The sequence below is a fragment of the Telopea speciosissima genome, chromosome 4 (genome assembly GCF_018873765.1).
Source record: "Telopea speciosissima isolate NSW1024214 ecotype Mountain lineage chromosome 4, Tspe_v1, whole genome shotgun sequence".
Lineage (NCBI taxonomy): Eukaryota > Viridiplantae > Streptophyta > Magnoliopsida > Proteales > Proteaceae > Telopea > Telopea speciosissima.
In genome coordinates this window covers 51,329,612-51,350,940 of record NC_057919.1, presented here as the reverse complement: position 1 = coordinate 51,350,940, position 21,329 = coordinate 51,329,612, and the positions used below count along the sequence as shown (strand labels likewise).

At 42.8% G+C, this 21,329-nt stretch overlaps 1 protein-coding gene across 2 annotated transcripts in view; it reads left to right on the top strand.

The window, feature by feature from the left end:
* LOC122659760 (transcription factor bHLH35-like) overlaps positions 1 to 21,063 on the top strand; it is a 37,985-nt gene extending 16,922 nt beyond the window's left edge. Inside the window, exons 2-6 of one of the 2 annotated variants that reach the window (XM_043854891.1) lie at positions 4,810 to 4,910; positions 4,992 to 5,160; positions 5,242 to 5,475; positions 5,550 to 5,720; positions 20,972 to 21,063. In XM_043854891.1, coding sequence (XP_043710826.1) covers positions 4,837 to 4,910; positions 4,992 to 5,160; positions 5,242 to 5,475; positions 5,550 to 5,720; positions 20,972 to 21,061 — 738 coding nt within the window. In that variant the 5' untranslated portion in view covers positions 4,810 to 4,836 and the 3' untranslated portion in view covers positions 21,062 to 21,063. Of the gene's footprint in view, positions 1 to 4,809; positions 4,911 to 4,988; positions 5,161 to 5,241; positions 5,476 to 5,549; positions 5,721 to 20,971 lie in introns of those variants that run through there. The other variant, XM_043854890.1, reaches the window with a different exon arrangement.
* The last annotated feature ends 266 nt before the right edge of the window (positions 21,064 to 21,329 follow it).

Here is a 21,329-nt window from a genome sequence, read left to right as displayed (position 1 = left end):
TTTTAGTAAGAACGAGGATGGGTGGAAGTCTGAATTCAAAATGAGTCCACGTAGTTCAGCTTAGCCGTGCATTGAATGGATTTTTTGGACAAAATTAATGGGTTTTTATTTTCTATCCTGTTCTGTGGTCCCAATCATTTCTTTTTATTTTTTAGTGTGGTCCCAATCAAATTTTCGTTTCAGGAATTTAAGGTAGAATGAATTGAAATGACCATAGTTGGAAATCATCTAGGGGAAAGTGTGTTAAAGGTGGAAATGAGTTTACTTGCTATTGTTTTTCCTTGATTGTATTGCTTCAGTAGGTAGAAATACCCTTTTGTCTCCATTGATAAAATACTACTTGATGGGTCTTTAGCTCAAATTAGTAGAGCACTTGGAACATGAGCATGTTCTAAGAGGATGGTGGTTCGAGTCCACTAAGGCCTTCTTTATTCAATTGTTCATAGCATAGTCAGTTATGCTACTAATCCACACAAGAACCCAATTTTAATGGCATCTTTAAAATTTGACATATTTTTATACTTACTTTGATTATGTTAATGAGATATTTTAATTTTATGCTAAGGTTGGTAAGAAAAGGATTTTACAAGTCTTTTTTTGGTATAATTGACAAAGAAATGGCATTATCGTAATTAATATTAAATAGGGAAGATATTTTAATTATAATGTTTATTTTAATCTTTATTATCTAAAGCACATTATTCAAGATAAATATTATTAAAATTGGTCACATTACATTAGTTGTATGCAAAATTCTTTATAATTATTTCATTTTCTAACCATAGAGTAGCCAATCTGATGGTACGATCTATCTGAACCAAACAGTTTTTCATACAGATTCAATATGAATCCAACTGACTGAATCAAGGAAACCAAACAGTTTTTCATATAAATCCAAATAGAATCCAACTGACAGACTCAGGGTAACCAAACTGTTTCTCAGGATGATTCAACTAATAAACTCAGGGTAACCAAACAGTTTAATCTGTCAGGACAATGGATCCATTGGTGCAGCACCAATTGGTTCAACACCAATATCAATGCAACCATCAATTGGTTCACTGAACCAAACACGCCTTTAGTGAACCTGCTAACATATTCCCTGAGGGACTCCCCAAGGTTCTGTACCACGTTCAGTAGATTGACCGTGGTTTTCTGCTTGACACTGCTCTGGAAGCGGGTGACGAACTGATCGCATAATTCTGCAAACGAACCAATCGACCTTGGTCGTAGTCTGCAGAACCACGAGGTAGCTGCACCCTTGGGGGATGCAGGGAATGCTCGGTAAGAGACCACATCCGATCCGCCGTATAGGGTCATCATCCCGTTGAAGTAGTTGATGTGGTCATTAGGATCCGTGGTACCGCTGTAGAGCTCGAAAGTGGGTAACCTGAACCTGGATGGGAGTGAGGCTGACATGATCTCTTCCGAGAACGGATGTTGTCCGGGGATCGAGTGTGTCTCGCCCTTAGTCTGCTTCTTCATTCCTTCCAACTTCTTGTGCAAATCCAGGAGTCTCTTGTCTAGCTCTTCATCCCGTGACCGTTCCTCACGTCTGGCTGGCCGTTCACTGCGATCGCGTTCTCGTCCTCTCCTTGAAGTCCTCTCCCGTCTTGAATGCTGGTGGGATGGTGAAGGGTCATGTCGCGATGAACCTTGACGTGAACGCGAGGGGCTTTCTTCTCGATAGGTCTGGCTTTGTCCTGGTGTGTGACTCCCTCCTAATCGACCTTGGAACATCGACCTCCTGATGGACCCTTCTGGGTTGGGTACCACAGATTGGTGTGATGGTGTTCTCCCACGGTCTGATCGTACTGGAAGGTCCGTTGTTCTTATGGGAGGTTGGGATGGCTCCCTCGCTGCCTGGTGTACCTCTTTGACCTATCACCCCTGGGAGGCGACCTCCTAGGGTTCTTCTCCTGTCGAGAATCTGTCCTACGATGGTGGGATGTTGCACGTTGCCTCAGGTAGTTGTGGAAGAGTTGTTGGTCATGGAGGATCTGTCGCTGCAAGTCATTGATCTGACCTACAGTCGCTAGTGCATTGGGATCAGGTACTGGCTCCACGGCGGCTTCAATGGCTACTTCAGGGTTGAGGTCAATTACCCCCACTTGTTAATTCTTGGGGGCCTCCCTCTCCTGAGAGACATGGTCAGTGGCTCTGCGACGTGAGCTCTCTGGAGGAGGTGATTCGTTCCGCTCCCTCGTAGCATTGTTGGTAGAGGGAGCGGTCTTCTTGCCTCGTGGTGCCATTGAGTGTTTGAGGAAAACAAGCTAGTAGGTACGATGGCTAGCGTCGTTCCCACAGACGACGCCAATCTGTTGCGTCAGAAAATCGTACAAGGGTCCCTCGAGTGTCGTAACCTGCAAAAGGACCAGGGTGACAAAGGAGAACCGGTGTGGTTCCGGCCTAGGGCTCTTTGATGCCTAAGTTAGATCTTCCTAAGCAAACAGATGAGTGAATAGAATTCAAGATGATTGATGGAGTAAAGTACCTTCCTTTTTATAGTAGAGTATGGCGGTGTGGAGAGTCCGAGGTGATGGTGAGTAGTCCTCATAGTTGATAGAGTCCCTAGGTAGCAGGGTTCTTTCATGAGTGGTTGGCCCCCTATGGGAGATGGTGTCCCGATAGAGTTGAGGTCTCCGATAGATAGATGTTGATGTGTTGTAGATAGGATGTCAGGTATTTGTGTATATCTGGGACTGTACAGGCGGTGGTCTAGGATCTAGAGTCTAGAGTCCTCGTTCGCCCGTGATTATCTGTAGTCCACGCCCATTGACGTTTACGCCCATTGACGCCCATTTGATCATGCCCGAGGGGGTTCACATGCCTGATTGATGCCCGTTCAATTGGTGCCCGTGGCGATTCGCGCCTGGGGACTTTGATTCGATCCACGCCCGACGACGCCCTTTCGATTGGCGCCCGTTGATGCTCATTCGATCCGGTTCGTACCTGGGGTAGTCCGTGTCTATGCTTGGCTCTCCTCTGGTTCTGGCGTGGCCCATCTCCTTGGGCTGGGATGCGTGGCGTCCTCTGATTGGTCCATGTATATCGGGGTTCATCACATTGCTCAAAAGTTTATATCGCATGTGATCATATTAAACAAAAATATATGAAATATTTAATAAACCAGGTCGAACCAGCATGAACCGGTTTGATGGACACACATATCCAACATTAACTTGGCTAAAGAGGCTGCAAAACAAGGAGTTTCATCATCCTTTTTAGTTTTTTGTATCACATAATGGAAGAATTATATTGGAATGTGGAAGGTAGATCTCAGTTGAAGTTTACTTAACTTTTCTTTTGTGATGCTTGAATTTCCTTGCTGATGGCAATGCCGAAGGTAAGGTTTTCCTCTGCATTTGTTTCTTGTATTCATCTGGGTGCCGAAACATTAATTTTGTAATTCTTTTATTCTGTCTTTAATATATTCTTTTCAAACCTCAGTGGGGAGTGAGAGAAAAAAAGATATTTTACCAAAGAGCCAATTACCAAATAAAATAAATGATATTGGAGGTTCAATTATGGAGCCTTTTGGCAGTGGATGTGGATTCCCATTGGTATCCACTTTTGTGTGATCATGTAGAACACTCTTCGTATGCAAGTACTATTTACCTTTGTTTTTGTAACTTGTTTTAGCTTTAAATCTCAATTATATGTGTGATGCATAGGTTATTTTAAGTTTATTTTTTCTAGATCTTTTATTTTACTTACAGAGCAGCCGCATTAAACACACACCTTATCATTACCGTACATAATTTAATCTGTCATATATTTAAAATGTATTATTGCCTTCTAACCCATTAAATTACCATATGTGTTTGTACACGTTCAATTGCAAGTCCCAAACTTAGTGTGTTTAATCAAAAGTGCCAAACTATCTCAGTTTGTAGGGTTGGTTGTAAGGAACCAAGAGAGGGCTTCAGCTCGTCTATGGCCTGGGTTTGAGTAGCCATAGTGTTGCGCTTAACTCACAAACCTCCATGCGGATTTCATGTTGATCCCATGTTCGATAGATGAGCTCAATTCAAAATTGTCACTCAAAAATTCAAAAATACCAAAACTATCAAGGAGTTTGTCTACCAACCATTGAATTAACATAAAATCTATAAGACAGCCCATAAATTGAGTGCAACACGATAGCCGTTAGATCCTAGGCCGCAGACATGCTCCATCACCAAGAGATCCAATATTGCACTTTTACTATGTGCTTAATTAATGCTGTTTCTATGTTTCTTCAAACCGACCTTGTGGAAATTTTTATTTTTAAGTCTTCCCCTGCGTGATGCACGTGTCAGTAATTTATATAGACTATACCCCCAGAGATTCACACTCAGATAACGTCCACCTCACTGATGCAATTATATCAAGCCACCTAAGAGGCTAAGATGTCTAATCAGTTTAAATGTACGGCTCCAATTGAATTCAATTCGTCAAACTACAGAGAATAATGAATATGTTGGGGTTTCCTCCGAAACAAAAGACAAGAAAATTCCTTTTCCTTTCCTTTTCTTTATTACAAACGAACCCCACCTCACGGGTTTCCTCCGAAAGAAAAGACAAGAAAATTCCCTTTCCTTTCCTTTTCTTTTCTTTATTATAAACGAACCCCACCTCACGCGGTCTCATAGACCGTAATAGTCTCCTTTCTAATTCAATTTCATCTTTCTCGCCTTCTCGGTCCAATTACTACTATAAGTCCCATGTCCTTTCCCCTCCCTTCCCTTTAAATTCCACTCTCTGCAAAACCCACTAAGAAGAAGATAAAACAGAGAAAAAAAGGGAGACCCGTTAATTCCACCATAAGTCTTCTTTTCCAGTTCCAAGAAAAAAATGCAGAGCATTGACGAGGATTACAATCTGTATTGGGAAACTAAGATGTTCTTACAGAATGAAGAATTTGACAGGTATCATTCATTCCATAAACCTTCGTATACTTTCGTGTCTGCATTTGTTTGATTGATTAATGTGTAAATTGATCAAAGCAGTTGGGGATTCGACGAAGCGATGTCCAGTTACTATGATTCAAGCTCTCCAGATGGAACGGCGTCGGCGTCTTCGTCTTCGGCAAAGAATATTTTGTCGGAAAGGAATCGGAGGAAGAAGCTCAATGAGAGGCTCTTTGCCCTTAGATCAGTTGTCCCCAACATTAGTAAGGTGATTGATATTATTTGTTCTCAGTTTTTTCGCTGTTTCAAGAACAAATATTTGAATTTTTGAGTGGCTGTGGATGATTAGATGGACAAGGCATCGATAATTAAAGACGCAATCGGATACATTCAAGAACTGCAAGAACAAGAGAGGAGAATCAAAGCTGAGATAACAGAGCTTGAATCAGGAAAATTGAAGAAGAACTATCACAGTACTGATTCCGAAATCCAAAATTCTGTTCGTTCGAGAACGAAAAAGAAGAGAATTGATCAGAATAATGGCTCTGGAGGATCAAGAAGTTCCTTAATTGAGCTCTTGGAGGTGGGTTTTTCTCTTTTTTTTTCTTCTTTTCCCTTCCAGTGTTCTTGTTCTCATTCTATGTTAAATGTTTGCAGCTAAGGGTTTCTTACATTCGGGAGAGGACATTGGTTGTGAGCTTAACGTGTGGGAAGAAAACAGATACAATTGTGAAGCTTTGTGAGGTTTTCGAGTCACTGAAGCTTAGAATCATAACAGCCACCATCACTGCCTTTCCTGGTAGATTCTTGAAGACGGTAGTCGTTGAGGTTACTGCTCTAACCTTGGTTTTTTTCTTTTGCTTTCTATTTTGATTATTTTAATCTTCTTTTAAAATCCAAAAAGTATACAAAATCTAAATTAAATTAGAGATAAATTAAACAAAAGATTCCGGACACGTTGGGCCACCCGGCTATGGTAATGCATGCCAGGGTCAGTCAAATCGTGTGTTCCACTTTCCCACACTGTAAGGCTTTAAGCGCAGCGATTAGGTTTTTTCCTTTTTTGTCGCCGCTGTTAGCTCCCTTCCGCCGCCGTGCGTGTCTCTGACTCTGCTTTTGTAGCATGTATTGATCTCCGTCTCTGTGGCGTGTCCCTATCTCCGCCTTTATGCATGTATTGAACCTGTGTTTTTCCTTCTCCATATCCTTCTGACCTTTTCCACCATGACCACCGACCTTGCCAACGATGAAGATGCTGACGACGACAACAATGATGTTGATGCCATCATCGACATGATCTGTTCTTGCGTACAGTTTCAGCAGATGCCCCAACATTTTCGACCCTCCTCGTGCTTTGCCTCCAATCTCTGCTCCTCCTTGTGTTTCCGCAGATGCCCTAACAATATCGATCTCTATTTCAACCTCGTTCATGGAGAAGAGGTGGTCTTGCCGGATCCATGCGAGGGCCAAGGTATTGACCTTTACCTTGCGATGATGGAGCTCCTCAGTTCTGGTTTGGCATTTGGATGCCAAAGGGATCTGGCCTTGAGTGTGGCCATGGCCTCCACGGGCTTCATTGTGCTGTTTCTCCGGTGTTTCTCTAGCTCTTTGGTGACATTTGTTTTAGAGATGAGGATTTTAGTTTTGAGTGTTTCCAATTGGAACTCCGTTTGGGAAGCTCTACCGCCTTGAAAGGGTGTAAAGGAGGCTTTGTTGGTATGAAATACTTTGATGTTGAGGGTGGGAGAAAAGTAGGATCTGAGCTCTCCAGCGATGGTTGGAGTACCTTTGTGGACGTTTCACTAGGATGGAGTTTCGTCGTGGTTGTTCCACCCGCTGCCGAACTAAGCGACACCGGTACCCAGAGATGGATGGATTATGATCTCAGGCCGGTTCTGCTCTTGGTTTTTGTGCTCTTCACCACCGCCGCCATTGTCAGTAGGTGTTGGATATGCGTGGTGCGTTGTCGGCCAAGCTGGCTCTTGGGATTGTGGGGACCTGACAGGTTGTTGGTCACCTTGGTGGGAAAGTAGCTGGTGCTGTTAACCATGCCCATCCATCTTGATCCCTGCACCATCATGGCTTTTCGTAATGTTTCCAACTTTATTGTTAGCTGTGTCAACAGTTTCTCTTTCTCTAGGCTTGCCCATAACCTTGCTGATGTTTTCATCGGTTCCGATACACCAGCCGCAATTCTACTTGGCTCGTATGGGGATCCCTTTATTGGCACGTATGTGCATGCGCTTAAACCTGGCTATGTTTACAACATATTTACGAGGGAATTGGTTGTGAACCAACCCCTAGCCTGGATGACCCTGTCAATGGCATGTGAGATCGGGCCAGTTTCCACTCCTTGGTTCTGGATATTGTATATCCAAACCTCACGTTTATCTTGTTATCTATCTATGTTATGTATTCTGTTTTCCTTTGTTTGGCGTTGATCGCGCATGAATGAATAGCCTTTCTTCTACCCAAAAAAAAAAATGGTAATGCATGGCAGCACAGCCTCTGTTTATTCTCTTATGGTTATTAAATGATTCCATTATTAAGGCGTAGGGGCAATCCCTCCTGATAATCGTTGGGTCGGAATAAGGTGTCAAGTTCTTTTACATACATGTAGATGAGCGTTCACGGGCATGAGCGTATGTGTGAAAGGTAACCACTTGTTCCATTTTTTCCATTTATTAGAGGAAAAGGGGTATTAATGACAAAAAAAAAAAAGAAAAGGACAAGTGGTTAATTGAAAATTCGAATCTGACCCGCATCCGTATCTGTTTAGGGACATCTGTATTCGTTTAGAGATATCCGGAAAAAAAAATCCAAATACTCGGATAAAAATCCGTCCGAAAAAAAATTCGAATAATTAATAATAAAAAATTTAAGTAAATAATGATCTTGAGGGTTTTTGAAGATTCAACAGGTTCTAGAATACGAGAAAAAGAATCATGATCTAAAGAGATATGGATTGAGAGTGAATTGTATCCACTAGGGGGAGGAAGGTCCGGGTTACACAAGGCAGAGGCGTAAACGGTTGGTTGAAAATCCGAATCCATTTAGAGGTATTCATATTCGGCCAGGGAATATTTGAATTCGATCACATCAGATCCATATCCGAGCCGAATCCGATCAGTTTATATCCCTACTAGCACATGTCCGTTCACCTGCACGTACATTCAGATGCATTCTCAGCATAGGTTGTTTTCCACTCTGAGGGCTTTCATAGATACCTCCAATTTGTCAATTGGGGTTTCGGTTGGACTGGGCTAGTCGGTCCTCACCAATTTAGTTAATCAAACTTCATAGGTTAGGTATTGACACGTTTTATATTTAGTCGGTCGATTGTTGATCGATAATTGAGATCAGATTAATCGAGTTAGTCAAGCTATTATCGTTCTCTAAACATGCTAATTGGGCTATAAACGGGTTATAAACAAGTCATAAACGAGTCAGTCAAGCTATTAACAAACTAATCAGGCTATAAACTGCCGGTTTGGGTTGGTTACCAGTTTTGGTTGGTCCCAATTGCCTCCCCCCCCCCCATTGGGCTACAACCAAGTAGCATGAATGCCCGAGAAATAATTGATCTTAGCTCAACATCAGACCATTTACTAACCAGTTGGTCCAGCTTTGAGCTTTAACCAGTCAGTTCTGTCAAGCCTACCAATGCAAGAAGTAAGGCACAAATTAGATAGTTAAGAAAGACTAAATTTATCATAGGGATATTGGAATAGTTTAATGTGAGGATTGGCATGTGAGCAATTGAAAAAAAGGTGAACATCCTCCCCTCCTAGTCTCATATGATATTCACTAGATCATACTACTCTTTAGGCCCATACACTAAAAGATTTTATATCCCTCCAATTTCTTTTCCATTCTTCGTTACACCTATGTAGGATCCATTCTATTATGGATTATGGTTGGATTTTTTACTTTTACCTTGGTACACAAGGAATGTTATGGATGCGCGTCTCACATAGGATTCAAGAATGATAGATAAGGTTTATGTAACAGTAAAAAGGGCAAAACATTTTCGTCGAAAAAAAGAAAAAAAAATTCCCGTTACGTTGCGTGCAGCCTGTGCCTAAACATAAGACTGCATGAAATGATCGTTGTGCCCTTGAAATGAAAAATCTCGCCCCCCATTGATGTCCTTATGCATGCTTTTATTGGTCCTTGTGCTTGTGCAAGGGCCATGCAGCCTGGTAGCAGTCTTGTGCCCCAATAAGAAACATGAATTCTTAAATCGAAAACTAATCATGAGGTTGTTAAAGGTACGTGATCTCACGAGGTTCAGTAAGGTAAAGGAAAGATTTCGCTCTGATACCTCCAAGGCGGTACGTGATCTTGCAAGGTTCAAATCTAAGAGGAGTTTTTGCATGCCTTGGTCGATGGATATTTGCATACTTCTATAACAATTTTGAGATTTCTTCTCAGTTTTCTCCTTTTTCTCTAGGAACTATTTCTTCTCCGTTCCTGAGAAAAAAATTTCAAGAGGGTTGTGTACGAATGGCTTAGAATAAGGCCTCCTTTGGCAAAACAACTTCATCTCTCTTCTAGGTTTCTTCCTAAGAAATCAAAGTCCAGAAGAAACAACTAATCAGAAAAGTTCCAAAATAACTGAAGTCAAACCTGGATAGTGTATGTCTTTCCACTACCCCTACCATCATAGATAATGACAGAGGTGTTCCAACCACAGAAAATCCCTGAAACAATCGGCTTTACCTCTCTTGCGAAAATTTGTTCATTGTCCTTGTTGCACAAAGAAAAGTGTTGAGGGTTTTCCTCCACACTGCAACACTACAAATAGACTAGAAAACAGTTATTGAAAACAAAGGGCCCTCTTGAAGGTTTTTTGAATTTCTCTATTCACTGAATCCTTGAATCCATCCTCTTACATGGGCACAAGGGCCTCTATTTATACAAGTTTCTCTCCCTAACCCTCTTCCCAAAGATTTGCCTGATCTGCCAAATGGCTTTCCTTCTTCGTAAGGCAGTCGAGTTGTGCTCGGATTAGGAAACTCTTTGAAAGAGCAATCCTCTCCTCATTCCCCGGGATTCGGAATCTTCTCACAAGTGGATTGTTGTTTCCAGTCTTAGTTTCTTTAACTGACTTCAGCTGACGTCTCTGTACTGGATTCACTACAATGCACCCGATAAAAGAATTATGGACTAGACATGTTCCTTGGCCTTCAAGCTTCCACGTGTCGTTGCAAGATTGGGTGGTTAAATTTGGGTTTACCATTTGCCTCCTACTCCCTTTGTCTTGAATAAGTCATAGGGAGGACTTTACATTTCTTTCCAAGCATTATTGTAAGGATCCTCATACTCGGAACATCAATACATCAATCATAATGCTCGATTATTCGCGGTCTTCGCTTGTCGCTGTCCTTTATTGATGGCCGGTTACTATTTACCCTTGTTGGTGTTCAGTAACGCAGATCATCGCCTGAATGAGGAAGTTGTTTCGTTTGCAAAAGCCAGACTCTTCTTACTCGAGTAAGTTCTTCTTCCCTTCTTCTTTCTGCCTTTGATTTCCTTTTCTTTTAGCTAGAAATGTCGAGTTCTAAGAATGCCCCAACCTCTAAGACTGGGGGAGAAACAGATTCCTTATTTGAGGAATCAGATCGATTGTTTCATGGTTCGGTGGCCAGAGATGCCACCATGGTCCCACCTAGGGAGTTTACTGTGGTTCACTGCACTCGCTTTGGTGCTTTTGCTAGCACCTCTTCTAGTAAGCCTTTGAACAAATCAACCGTCGCCCCTCCCAGGAAGGCTCAACATGCTCGCCAGCCCCAAATTGACCCCACTATAAGAAAGAGGGTAGATGAGATCCCTTCGGTACTAGATGTGTCGGATGTCGTGGAAATCCGAGAAATATACTCGATTCCGGAGTCCATTGATCTTAGGGCTGCTAGCCCTGAGGATAGGTTAAATACCAAGCATCCTGGCTAGGTCAGCCTTATTTCTGACTCGTTCGAGGCTGGTTTCTGCCTCCTTGTTCCTCAGTTCATTTCATGCCTCCTTAGACACTATGGCGTTGCCCCCAGCCAGCTACTTCCAAACTCCTGGACGTGCGTTGGCGCCTTCGTCCTCAAATGTACTCGATTAAATTGACATCCTTCCCCTGCACTGTTAATTAGGTGCTTCCAACTCAATTCACTCAGCTCTCACCCTAGCTGGTACTTCTTCCGCCAGCGAGAGTCCAGTATCCAGGTTATGGGTAAAATCACTTCCTCCATCCATGCTTGGAAACAACGATTCTTTTGGGCCAAATGCTCGGGCACAAATTTCCCAATAAGTGGGGTTCACCCAACACCTCTGCTTGGAACAAGATTCCAGTCCTCGATGACGAAGACCTAAATACCCTCCAGTTGATAATAGACTCTAAGAGCCCCGTGGAGCAGGATGACATTGATGCCTTGGACATGTCTTGCTTGGAGAAGGGTGAGACTGTGAGAGTACCTTGCATATGTTTTCATGCTTTTTCGTTGTACCGACCTTGTTTTATTACTTTGTTGCAGTGGATTTTGATGTGGATTCCATGATAGACTTCATAATCAAGGAGAACCTCCAAATCACTGGGGAGGTGGTGTCCCTTCCCCAGCTATTGGAGAAGAAGAGGAAATCAGCACCACCCAAGCAAGGGGTGGATCCCCCCCCAGGAAGGAGCCTAAGAGGGGAGATGGCTCGTCGGTCAAGGTCCTTGACGGGCAGAGCCCGCGAGAGCCTAGGAAGGAGAAGGTGCTCCCGGTGAGGATTATCGAGCGCGGTGCTCAGGATGACATCTCCCTTGGGCCTCTCAAAAGCGGTCCACTCGCGGTGCTATCGAGCACCAAATTGCCCACGAACAAGCTACAGTCCAAAGGCAAGGGAGAATTGTCTCCGAACATGTTCATTCCTACATGGTATGAGTCAACCAAAAAGTTTTGGATGATGCCACCATCGCCGAGCAGATATCATTGAATTGTATCCTTTCCGCTGATCTGGAGGCCCTTTCTGGGTTAGCTGATGATGCTCTAGAGAGAAACGTCTGTGCTCGGGGCTTATGAGGTAATTTCCCTTCCAGTTTCCTCTTCTTTTTTATTATTATTTTTTAATGTCTTCATTGTCTTTGACGTGTTTAAATTCTCAGGTGTTGGCTTATGTTTCCGAGGTCATCCAACGGAAGAGGGAGTATGCTTCCCTGCATGGAAAGCAGGACCAGGAGTACTAGGAGTTGCAACAGGTCTACGAAGATCGCGACCAACAGATTTACACCCTCAAGAAGGTGATCACAGAGTTAGAGGCAGCAAAGGCAGCTATCGATTCTGTTCGAGTGGCTGCTAAGAAGGCTCGGGAGGCAGCCGATAAGCATGCCAGCGACTCTGCTCAGTTTTGAAAGAAGGCAGAAGAAGAGTCGCAGAAGACGGGCAATCTGATGGAGAGCCAGAGAGCTGAGATCGCTGGCTTGAAGACCAGGCTGGAGAAGGCCAAGGTTTTAGCAAAGGAAGCTGGGAAGCAAGCAGTGGCCGCCTATATTACCTCGGAGGAAAATAAATGGGAGCACCTGAAGAATTCCTCTAAGGTTCTTCTGAATTGCGCATATGCTTTCTGGACGCAGGTGAAGGAGAGACAACCCGACTTCAATTTTAAGGGTATGAGGGAAGTGGAGAGGATGCTCTCCAAGCTGGAGGACGACTCTTACTTCCCCATACCTTCCAAAGGAGAAGTGAGGGTCCCAATACCTACAATCTCCAGAAGTGCTACTGTGTCCTCGGGTGCTGACAAGCAATTTGCTACAATTGAAACTAAATAGACTGTCGTACAGGAAGCTGAGCGTGCCAAGTTTGTGGTAGAAAAAGATGAGCAGGTTCCTGTTGAGTCTTCATCCTCTGATCAGCCTCAAGATCCAGAGAAGTCCTCCGCCCCCGAAGCTGCCAATCCGAGTAATGCCGGCCAAGCTCTAGTTTAGCCTTGTTCCATGTCTTTTGATTTTTGTTTGATGTTTGTAGTCGGGCTTAGCTGCCACATTTTTTCTTGTAGACAAGAGAAGTTACCTTAATAAAAAAAAGTTTTCTGGCTTTTAACTAACCTTGATTCTTGTACTTTTCTTTGTATTTGCAAATTTTGAGCATAACCTTTTAACTCTGTACATAGGGGTATCTTACGATGCCCAGTATACAATCTAATGTGGCGAACCAAGAAGAACAACTTCGGGCTGACTAAGGGTATATGAATCCTCCAATGCTGTGTTGAGGAAATTAAAAGCGCGTCTTAAAGAGGAGTTGGACTACTACAAGTCGCTCAAGAGGTGGGAGGAGGATCTGTTGCAGAGACTTGATTTTGCCAGGGATATTGTTGACAACGTCGTTGACTATCTTTGGGTTGAGAGATACTCTACCGCAAACCTGACCATCGATCATCTCTTGAAGTCGGCAGTGTTCTAGCGTTTCTGTGAAGACAAGGCTTTGGAGGGTGCTCAGAGATTATACAACAAAGTAAGGAGGGCTGCCCCCTATTTTAAGTGGGGGAATATTGATCTGGGTTTCAACCCCAATATCCCAGTGACTGAAGTAAGATTGGAGCCTTCTTCCCTATCAGTACCCTTCCTTCCTCCTCCTGAGAACGTTCTGGGACCGTTGCCTCCCAATCCTCAATGATCGAAACTGACATCTTTGTAACTTGTACTAGTGGGGTCGGATAATGTAAATTTTGTGCTTTGCCCTTATAGACCATGCACATTGTAATTTATAAACTTGATATTTTGAGCAATGAGGTGTTCATCCATCATTTATTTGTAGATGCTTACCTTTCAATAAACCCCCCTTTTTTTTGGAGTGCGCCTCACTACTATGGTCAGGAGACCATCATTTCCTTCTTTTATTGTGGTGCCACTCACCACTATAGTGCAGCTCACTGTTATGGTCGGGAGACCATACCTAAGATATTTTTTTGAGTCATCAGGATGTTTGTTGTACCCTCCAACGTAGTACATTCAATGTCTTGGCCTTTTCCTTTACTTGTGACTTGTTAGACCTGTCGTATGACAGTTCGTTTACTACATTATTAATGGGATTTAAACAGAAGCTGAACTGTCACCTCTTTTTAAAATCTTTTCATAGGCCTTGGAAACTGCCGGAGCAATGGGGACCTACCATGTGGCCCCTGGTAGTTACCCCCTTTAACTCCAGAATATCATCTTTTGGGATCCCCTTTTGATCTAAACCGTCCATTTCTTTATAAATAGGGGTTTTTCCCTTTTCTTCCTTTGTCGTGCTTACACCTTTTTCTTTTTGGAATGTAGCCATGGATCCTCTTTGCAACTTTCCTCCTTGTTCTTCTCTTAATGTCCTCCTGTTTCTGTAGTGTTGTGACTGTCGTTGATTCTATGGCTACAGTGGGTGCCATTCTTTGGGTGTTGTCATTCTTCATGATATCAATTCTGTTTTTTGGCTTTGATCTTTACATGACTTTGCCCTTTGCGGCTTTGATCTTGGCACGACAGAAGTCTGGTGTCTTGAATCAAGGCTGGGGCTGCTACCTGGTTCGGTATGCTTGGGTGGATGTCTTCGCCAAGCTTATTGGTACCAGAGAGCTAGAGGACCCAAGAGGAGTTGCCTTCTGCCGGCGGCAACCTCTTGAGGGTTCGAGGGATGGAGCTCTGCCACCGAGATTTCTGCAAAGTAAGTTGGTGTTGACGACTGTTCTCTGTGGTAGTCCAGGAGTCTATTGATCGTGGTCCCCTTCTGGTAGGATTTCCATAGTTCTGCAATGGGCGTCTACGAGCATGTGGTCTTGGCTGTACTTGGTCGACGCGCTTCTCAGGTTTTTGCAGACCTTAATGGGGAAGCTTGCTTCTTGGGAGATTTGTCATCAGCAGGGGTTTAGTGGAGACCAAGCACATCAACATATTATCCACATGCTCATCCCACATCCCTCTCCTCTGTTAACTTGCCTTCGGGCTTCATTTTTCTTTTTGGCACTTTGCGAGACATGCACTTGTTTTGTGTTCTTTATTGTTGTAAAAACTTGTACTTGTGTTTCGTATTGTTGTAAAATTTGGATTCATGAATAAAGAACTTTTTGCAACTTGGATCATCCATGTTGTTTTCTTTGTTCTTTAGCTGTTGTTCATTCTTTTTAATGCTTGGATTCCTTAATCTTTTCCCAATGTGACTGCTTCTTGTGTTGGGAGACCATTCATCTTGCCGTGGTGCAACTCACCACTATGGACAAATCACCATTATGATCCGAGGACCATAAATTTCTTTGTGGTGCAACTCACCACTATGGTGCAAATCACCATTATGGTCAGTAGACTATGGATTTTTTGTGGAACGTCACTATGGTCTAAATCACCATTATGGACGATAGACAAGGATTTTTTGTGGAACACCACTATGGTCGGTAGCCCATGGATTTTTTATGGAATGCCACTATAGTGCAAATCACCATTATGGTCAGTAGACCATGGATTTTTTGTGGAATACCACTATGGTGTAAATCACCATTATGTTTGGCAGACCATGGATTTTTTGTGGAATACCACTATGGTGTAAATCACCATTATGTTTGGCAGACCATGGATTTTTTGTGGAACACCACTTTGGTGCAAATCACCATTATGGTCGGTAGACCACTGATTTTTTGTGGAATGCCACTATGGTGCAAATCACCATTATGGTCGGTAGACCATGGATTTTTTGTAGAATGCCAGTATGGTGCAAATCACCATTACGGCCGATTGACCATTATTTTCATTAATAATTTGCACATTATTAATAACATGCGAATCCTTAATAACTTGCTAATAAAAATGAATCAAAAAGGTTGATGCCTTTATTAAATGTAGAAAACCTAAACATTTGAAATAATCCAAAGTTGATTTAAAACAAAGGAGGACTAACCTTCATTGGTAAAATTTTCTCAAATTTTCTGAGTTCCAAGACCGTGGTATGGGTACCCCTTCCAAAGTCTCCAAATGATAAGCTCCTGGCGCCACTTGTTTGGAGATTTTGTATGGTCCTTCCCAATTGGGTGCTAGCTTTCCCATGGCTCTTGGATCAAAGGCTTCTACTTTGCGGAGTACTAGGTCTCCTTGGTGAAATATTCTTGATTTCACCTTTGCATTATAATGGCGTATTGTTCGTTGTTGATGCGCGGCATTCTTTGCACGTGTTGTCTCTCTGATTTCCTCTAACAGATCCAAATTTGCTCTCAGATTTTCACCATTATTCTCTGGGTCATAAAGCTGTACCCTTAGTGAAGTTTCTCCAATTTCCACAAGAATCACTATTTCAGTTCCATACGTCAACATGAATGGGGTTTCACCTGTTGCAAGCCTTGTGGTTGTCCGATATGCCCATAAGATGTTTGGTAGCTCTGCGGCCCGTAATCTTTTGGCTATCTCCAACTTCTTTTTGATACCATCTAGCAAGATTTTGTTCATGGCTTTAGCTAAGCCATTAGATTGTGGATGTGCTATTGAAGTCTTACACAGCTGAATCTCATACCGATCACTGAATTCTTTAAACTTCTTTTCAATTTGTTTCCCATTATCTGTGATAAGGGTTCTCGGGATTCCATATCTGTATATGACAGAATGGAGGAAGAACTTCCATACCTTTGCAGCTGAGATTGTGGCTAATACCTCTGCCTCCACCTATTTAGTGAAGTAATCTACTGCTACCACGAATTGTCTGCCTCCTATTGCCTTTGGGAATGGACTCAAAATGTCCATCCTCCATTGTATAAAAAGCAATGGACTAGAGATGGAAGTGAGCTCAGTTACTGGCTGGCGGGTGATTGGTGCGAAGGTTTGGCACTTGACGCATTTGCGTACAAAACTCTTTGCATCTTTTCATAAGTACAGCCAAAAGTACCTTTGTTTGATGACCTTGTGAGCTAACGATATGCCCCCAAGTGTTGTCCTTAAATGCCAGTGTGAATTTCCCTGAGCACATCCTCTGCCTCTGATGGCCTGAGGCATTTCAAATACGGCATGGCGTAAGATTTTTTGTAAAGTACTCCCTCGAGTATAATGAACCGTGCTACTCTCATCCTTATCTTCTTAGCTTCTTCTTTGTTTGTCGGAAGTATGCCCAGATATGCGATGAGAGGATCCATCCAGCATGGTTCAACGTCAATGGGCATTACATTCTTGATTTCTTCGATGCTCAGTATGCCGAGAATGTCTATATACACTGTTCGGCCTAACTCTTGAAAGTCTGAGGTGGCTAAACTGGACAACGCATCTGTATATGTGTTCTGTGAACGATCACTTGTAAGATTCGAAAGTAAGAAAATCCAGTTATCAAGTCACGTACCTTCTTTGGATATTGCGTCATGCACTGCTCTTTCGCTTCATATTCGCCATTTACTTGGTTGACCACCAGCTGAGAATCACCATCAGACTTTTTGCCAGGCTCAAACTAGCTATTAGGGCCTCATACTCAGCTCCATTATTTGTAGTTTGGAACTCAAATCTCAGTGCATACTGCACCACAAAACCTCCAGGACTTGTTAGTATCAATCTTGTGCGACATCCATTTTTGCTGGATGAACTATCCACATACAAAGTCCAGGGTTCTATGGGCTCTGGATGGTCGGCACTCATTGCTACTTCACCATCTGACAAGGTGCATTCGACGACTAAATCTACTAATGCTTGTGCCTTGATCACCATACATGGTTTGTTTTGGATATCAAATTCTCCATGCTCTACCGACTATGCCACCATACGTCCAGAATGATCGGGTTTTGCCAAAATTTTCTTTAATGGTTGGTTTGTCACCACCACTATGGTATAAGCTTGAAAGTAAGGCCTCAGCTTCTGTGCAACCATGATTAGAGCATAACATGCTTCCCTATATTGCTATACATAGTTTCCGCATCTAGGATTACTTTGCTGACATAGTAGATTGGCTTTTCCACCCGACCATCACCTTTGACTAACACTGCACTTATAGCCACCGCGGTAATAGCTAGATAGAGCTACAGCACAACCCCTGGGTCTGCTTTGGCCATAAGTGGTGGGTTGGCCAAATATTTCTTCAAGTCTGCAAACGCCTTTTGGCATTCCTCTGTCCATTCGAAAGTTAGTTTGACTTTCTTTGCTTGTCTTTCATCTGCTCTGTTTTTTAGTGCCTTAAAAAATGGAAGACACTGATCACCAGAAGTAGAGATAAAGTTGCTACTCTTCCTGTTAACTCTTGCACATCTTTGACTCTTCCTGGTGGCAACATTTCTAATATAGCTTTGATTTTGGTTGGATTTGCTTCTATCCCTCTCTGTGACACCATGAAACCAAGGAATTTGCCTGAAGTTAACCCAAACGCGCACTTAGCAGGATTTAACATCATTTTACTTTTCATTAAGACTTGGAATGCCTCTTTAAGATCAGTTACATGGTCAGATGAATTTCAACTTTTCACTAGCATATCATCCACGTAAACTTCCATGTTGCGCCCTATCTGATTCTTGAAAATATGATTTACCAACCATTGATAGGTGGCTCCAGCGTTCTTCAACCCAAAGGGCATGCGTGTATAGCAGTAGGTATCTCTACCGGCAATGAAGGAGGTCTTTAATATATCTAGTTCAGACATTTTAAATACCCAGAATAGGCATCCATGAAACTTAGCATTTCATGGCCTGCGGTGGCATCTATTAGTAAATCAATACGAGGCAAGGGGTAGTAGTTTTTAAGGCATGTTTTATTCAAGTCAGTGAAATTGATACACATATGCCACTTGCCATTAGGCTTTCGCTCCATTAAAACGTTGGAAAGCCACTCAGGGTAAATTGCTTCTTCTATGAATCCTGCTACTAGTAGCTTGATCAGTTCTTCAATCACCTTCTCTTGTCATTCTGGTGCAAAGGTTCTTTTCTTCTAGAAAATTGGTTTGGATGTTGGGTAAACGCTTAACATGTGCTCAGCTAACTCTCGATCAATCCCCGACATATCAGTGGCTGACTATGCAAAGACATCTGCATTAGCCCTTAGAAACTTCACCATTGCTTTCTTCCACTCCCTGGTCAATCCTACTCCAATCTTAACAGTGCAGCTATTGTCACCTTCAACAATTTCAACCGAGACCATGTCCTCAGCTGGTTCTAATCTTTTATGTTCAATATCATCACGGGCATCTTCGAGGGTGACTTGGAGCAGCTGAGGCTCCTTTCCTCTTATTCTCAGGTAACCTTCATAGCATTTTCTAGAGGTTATCTTTCTACCTCGACATTTTCCAATTCCTTCTTCAATGGGAAACTTCATGACTAGGTGGGGAGTGGAGACAATGGCTTGCAGGGCATTGAGGCCTGGTCGACCAAGTATCCAGTTGTAGGTGGAGTCAACTTTCACCACCAAAAAATTCATCATCACAGTGGAGAGTTTTGGTTCCATCCCCATAGTCACCAATAACTCAATTGAATCCTCCACGTGCACAAGGGCTCCATTGAATCCATTGAACGGAGACTCCACCCTCTTCAGCATTTCGGGTTTCAGTTGCATCTTCTCAAATGCATCATAATACAGGATGTCAACTGAACTCCCATTATCCACAAGGATCTTGGCCACTGTGCAGTTGGCAATGGTCATTCTGATCACCAAGGCATCATCATGTGGACTTTGAATATCAGACAAGTCTTCATCCGAGAACGTTATTTGTTGCTCGGTCTTTCTCCTCTTGCTGGGTACCTCCGTCTAGAATACGCATCAAGCATGATTCTTCCTAGAGTTGGAGGATTCCCCTCCCATCCGAGGGCCTCCAAAGATTGTAGCAATCTCCTTGAGGGGCGCGTTCTTAGTGTGTTGCCTTCTCCTTGCTTGGTCCACTTTGTCATCACTACCTTCCAACCGAGCAGGAGACTTTGTTCTTTCCTTGGGTCCTTGGGGACGATTTCCCTATCCCCTTTATCCAGTCTCCTTTTTGACAAACCTGCTCAAACAACCCTTCTGAATATGGGCTTCAATCTCATCCTTCAGCTGCCTGTAGTTCTCCGTATCATGACCTTGATCTTGGTAGAATCTGCAGTACATGTTCTTGTTACGTTCATATGTAGGCTTGATCATCTTGGTTGGCCAATATAACGTCACTCGGTCCTTAATCTCGTTAAGCATAAATGCTCGGTTGTGAGTGAGAGTTGTATAGATCGACTTTGAGTTTGAATCACTCTTTGGAACTCAGGCCTTGTCATCTCTCTTTCTCTTCCCATCCTTCTGGTCTTTGCCAATCTTCTGGCCGTTTCCTCTAGACTGGGAATCTTTCTTTTCTTGACTTTTCTTTTCAGACTTGGTTTCTTTCTCTTGTTCGGCTGCAAGAACTTCTGTAAAATTGATGTGCTTTTCACAACACGAGAAGAGCTCGTACATGTCTGCTGGCGCATCCATGATCAGGGATTTCTTCAATTCAACATCTCTGATGCCGCTGCGCAGGGCTCGAAACTTCACAATCGAGTCCAGATTTTGCACTTCCAACGCCTCCTTATTGAATCTTGTAAGAAAATCTCTGATGGATTCATCAGAGCGTTGCTTGATAGCCAATATATTGGCTATTGTCTTCTTATGGACTCTGTTGCTCATGAAGTGGGCAAGAAAGGCCTGTCCAAGCTGCACAAAGCTGGTTAGAGATCGTGGCTTGAGGTGTGAGAACCACTGTCTTGCCACTCCCTTTAAAGTAGAGGGGAATGCTCTGCACATTATAGCGTTGGATGCTCCCTGAAAGAACATCAATGATTTGAAGGTTTCCAGATGGTCTTCCGGATCCGTCGTGCCTGCATACTGCTCGATCTTAGGCATCTTGAAGCCTTTTGGTAGGGGTTCTGCTTTGATCTCGTTTGTGAAGGCGAGGTCGGTGGTGAATTGGAAATCATGGCTTGGAGCCTGATTCTTTCCCTTCATTACGCCGACCCCAAGTGCCTGGGCGCAGACTGCACCGCGGCACAGAGAACAGCGCCTCAAAATTTAAACAAACTTTGGTCTGATCAGTTTGTTAAAATATCTTTTTAATGCTCTTTGTTACATTAGAGAAGAATGCCCCAAAAAATTTATTAATCTTTAGTAAGGTATTTGATTATTAAAGTTTTTTTTTCCATTTCAGGCCGATGAGGAGGAGAAAGATCGCCTAAAGATAAAGATCGAAATGGCCATCGCAGCTCTTAGTGAACCACAAAGCCCTATGAGTCTTTAGTGACATGACAGGCTTTTGCTTACAATGTTTTTTTTTTTTAAATCTTCTTCTAGAGTTATCTTGCTTTTAATAATTTTCATGGTGTCATCAGTTAATTTATTAAGCATTCCCCTCATTTCTTCATGGACTTTTTCCCTATTGAAGTTTCTTTCTATTTTTTCTATTTGTAATGGATGTCCTTTTATGAAAAAAAAATGGAATTATTAGTGTCACAATTGCTTGTGAGGGGACACCAACTTATGAATTGGAAATGAAGACAGATATGTCC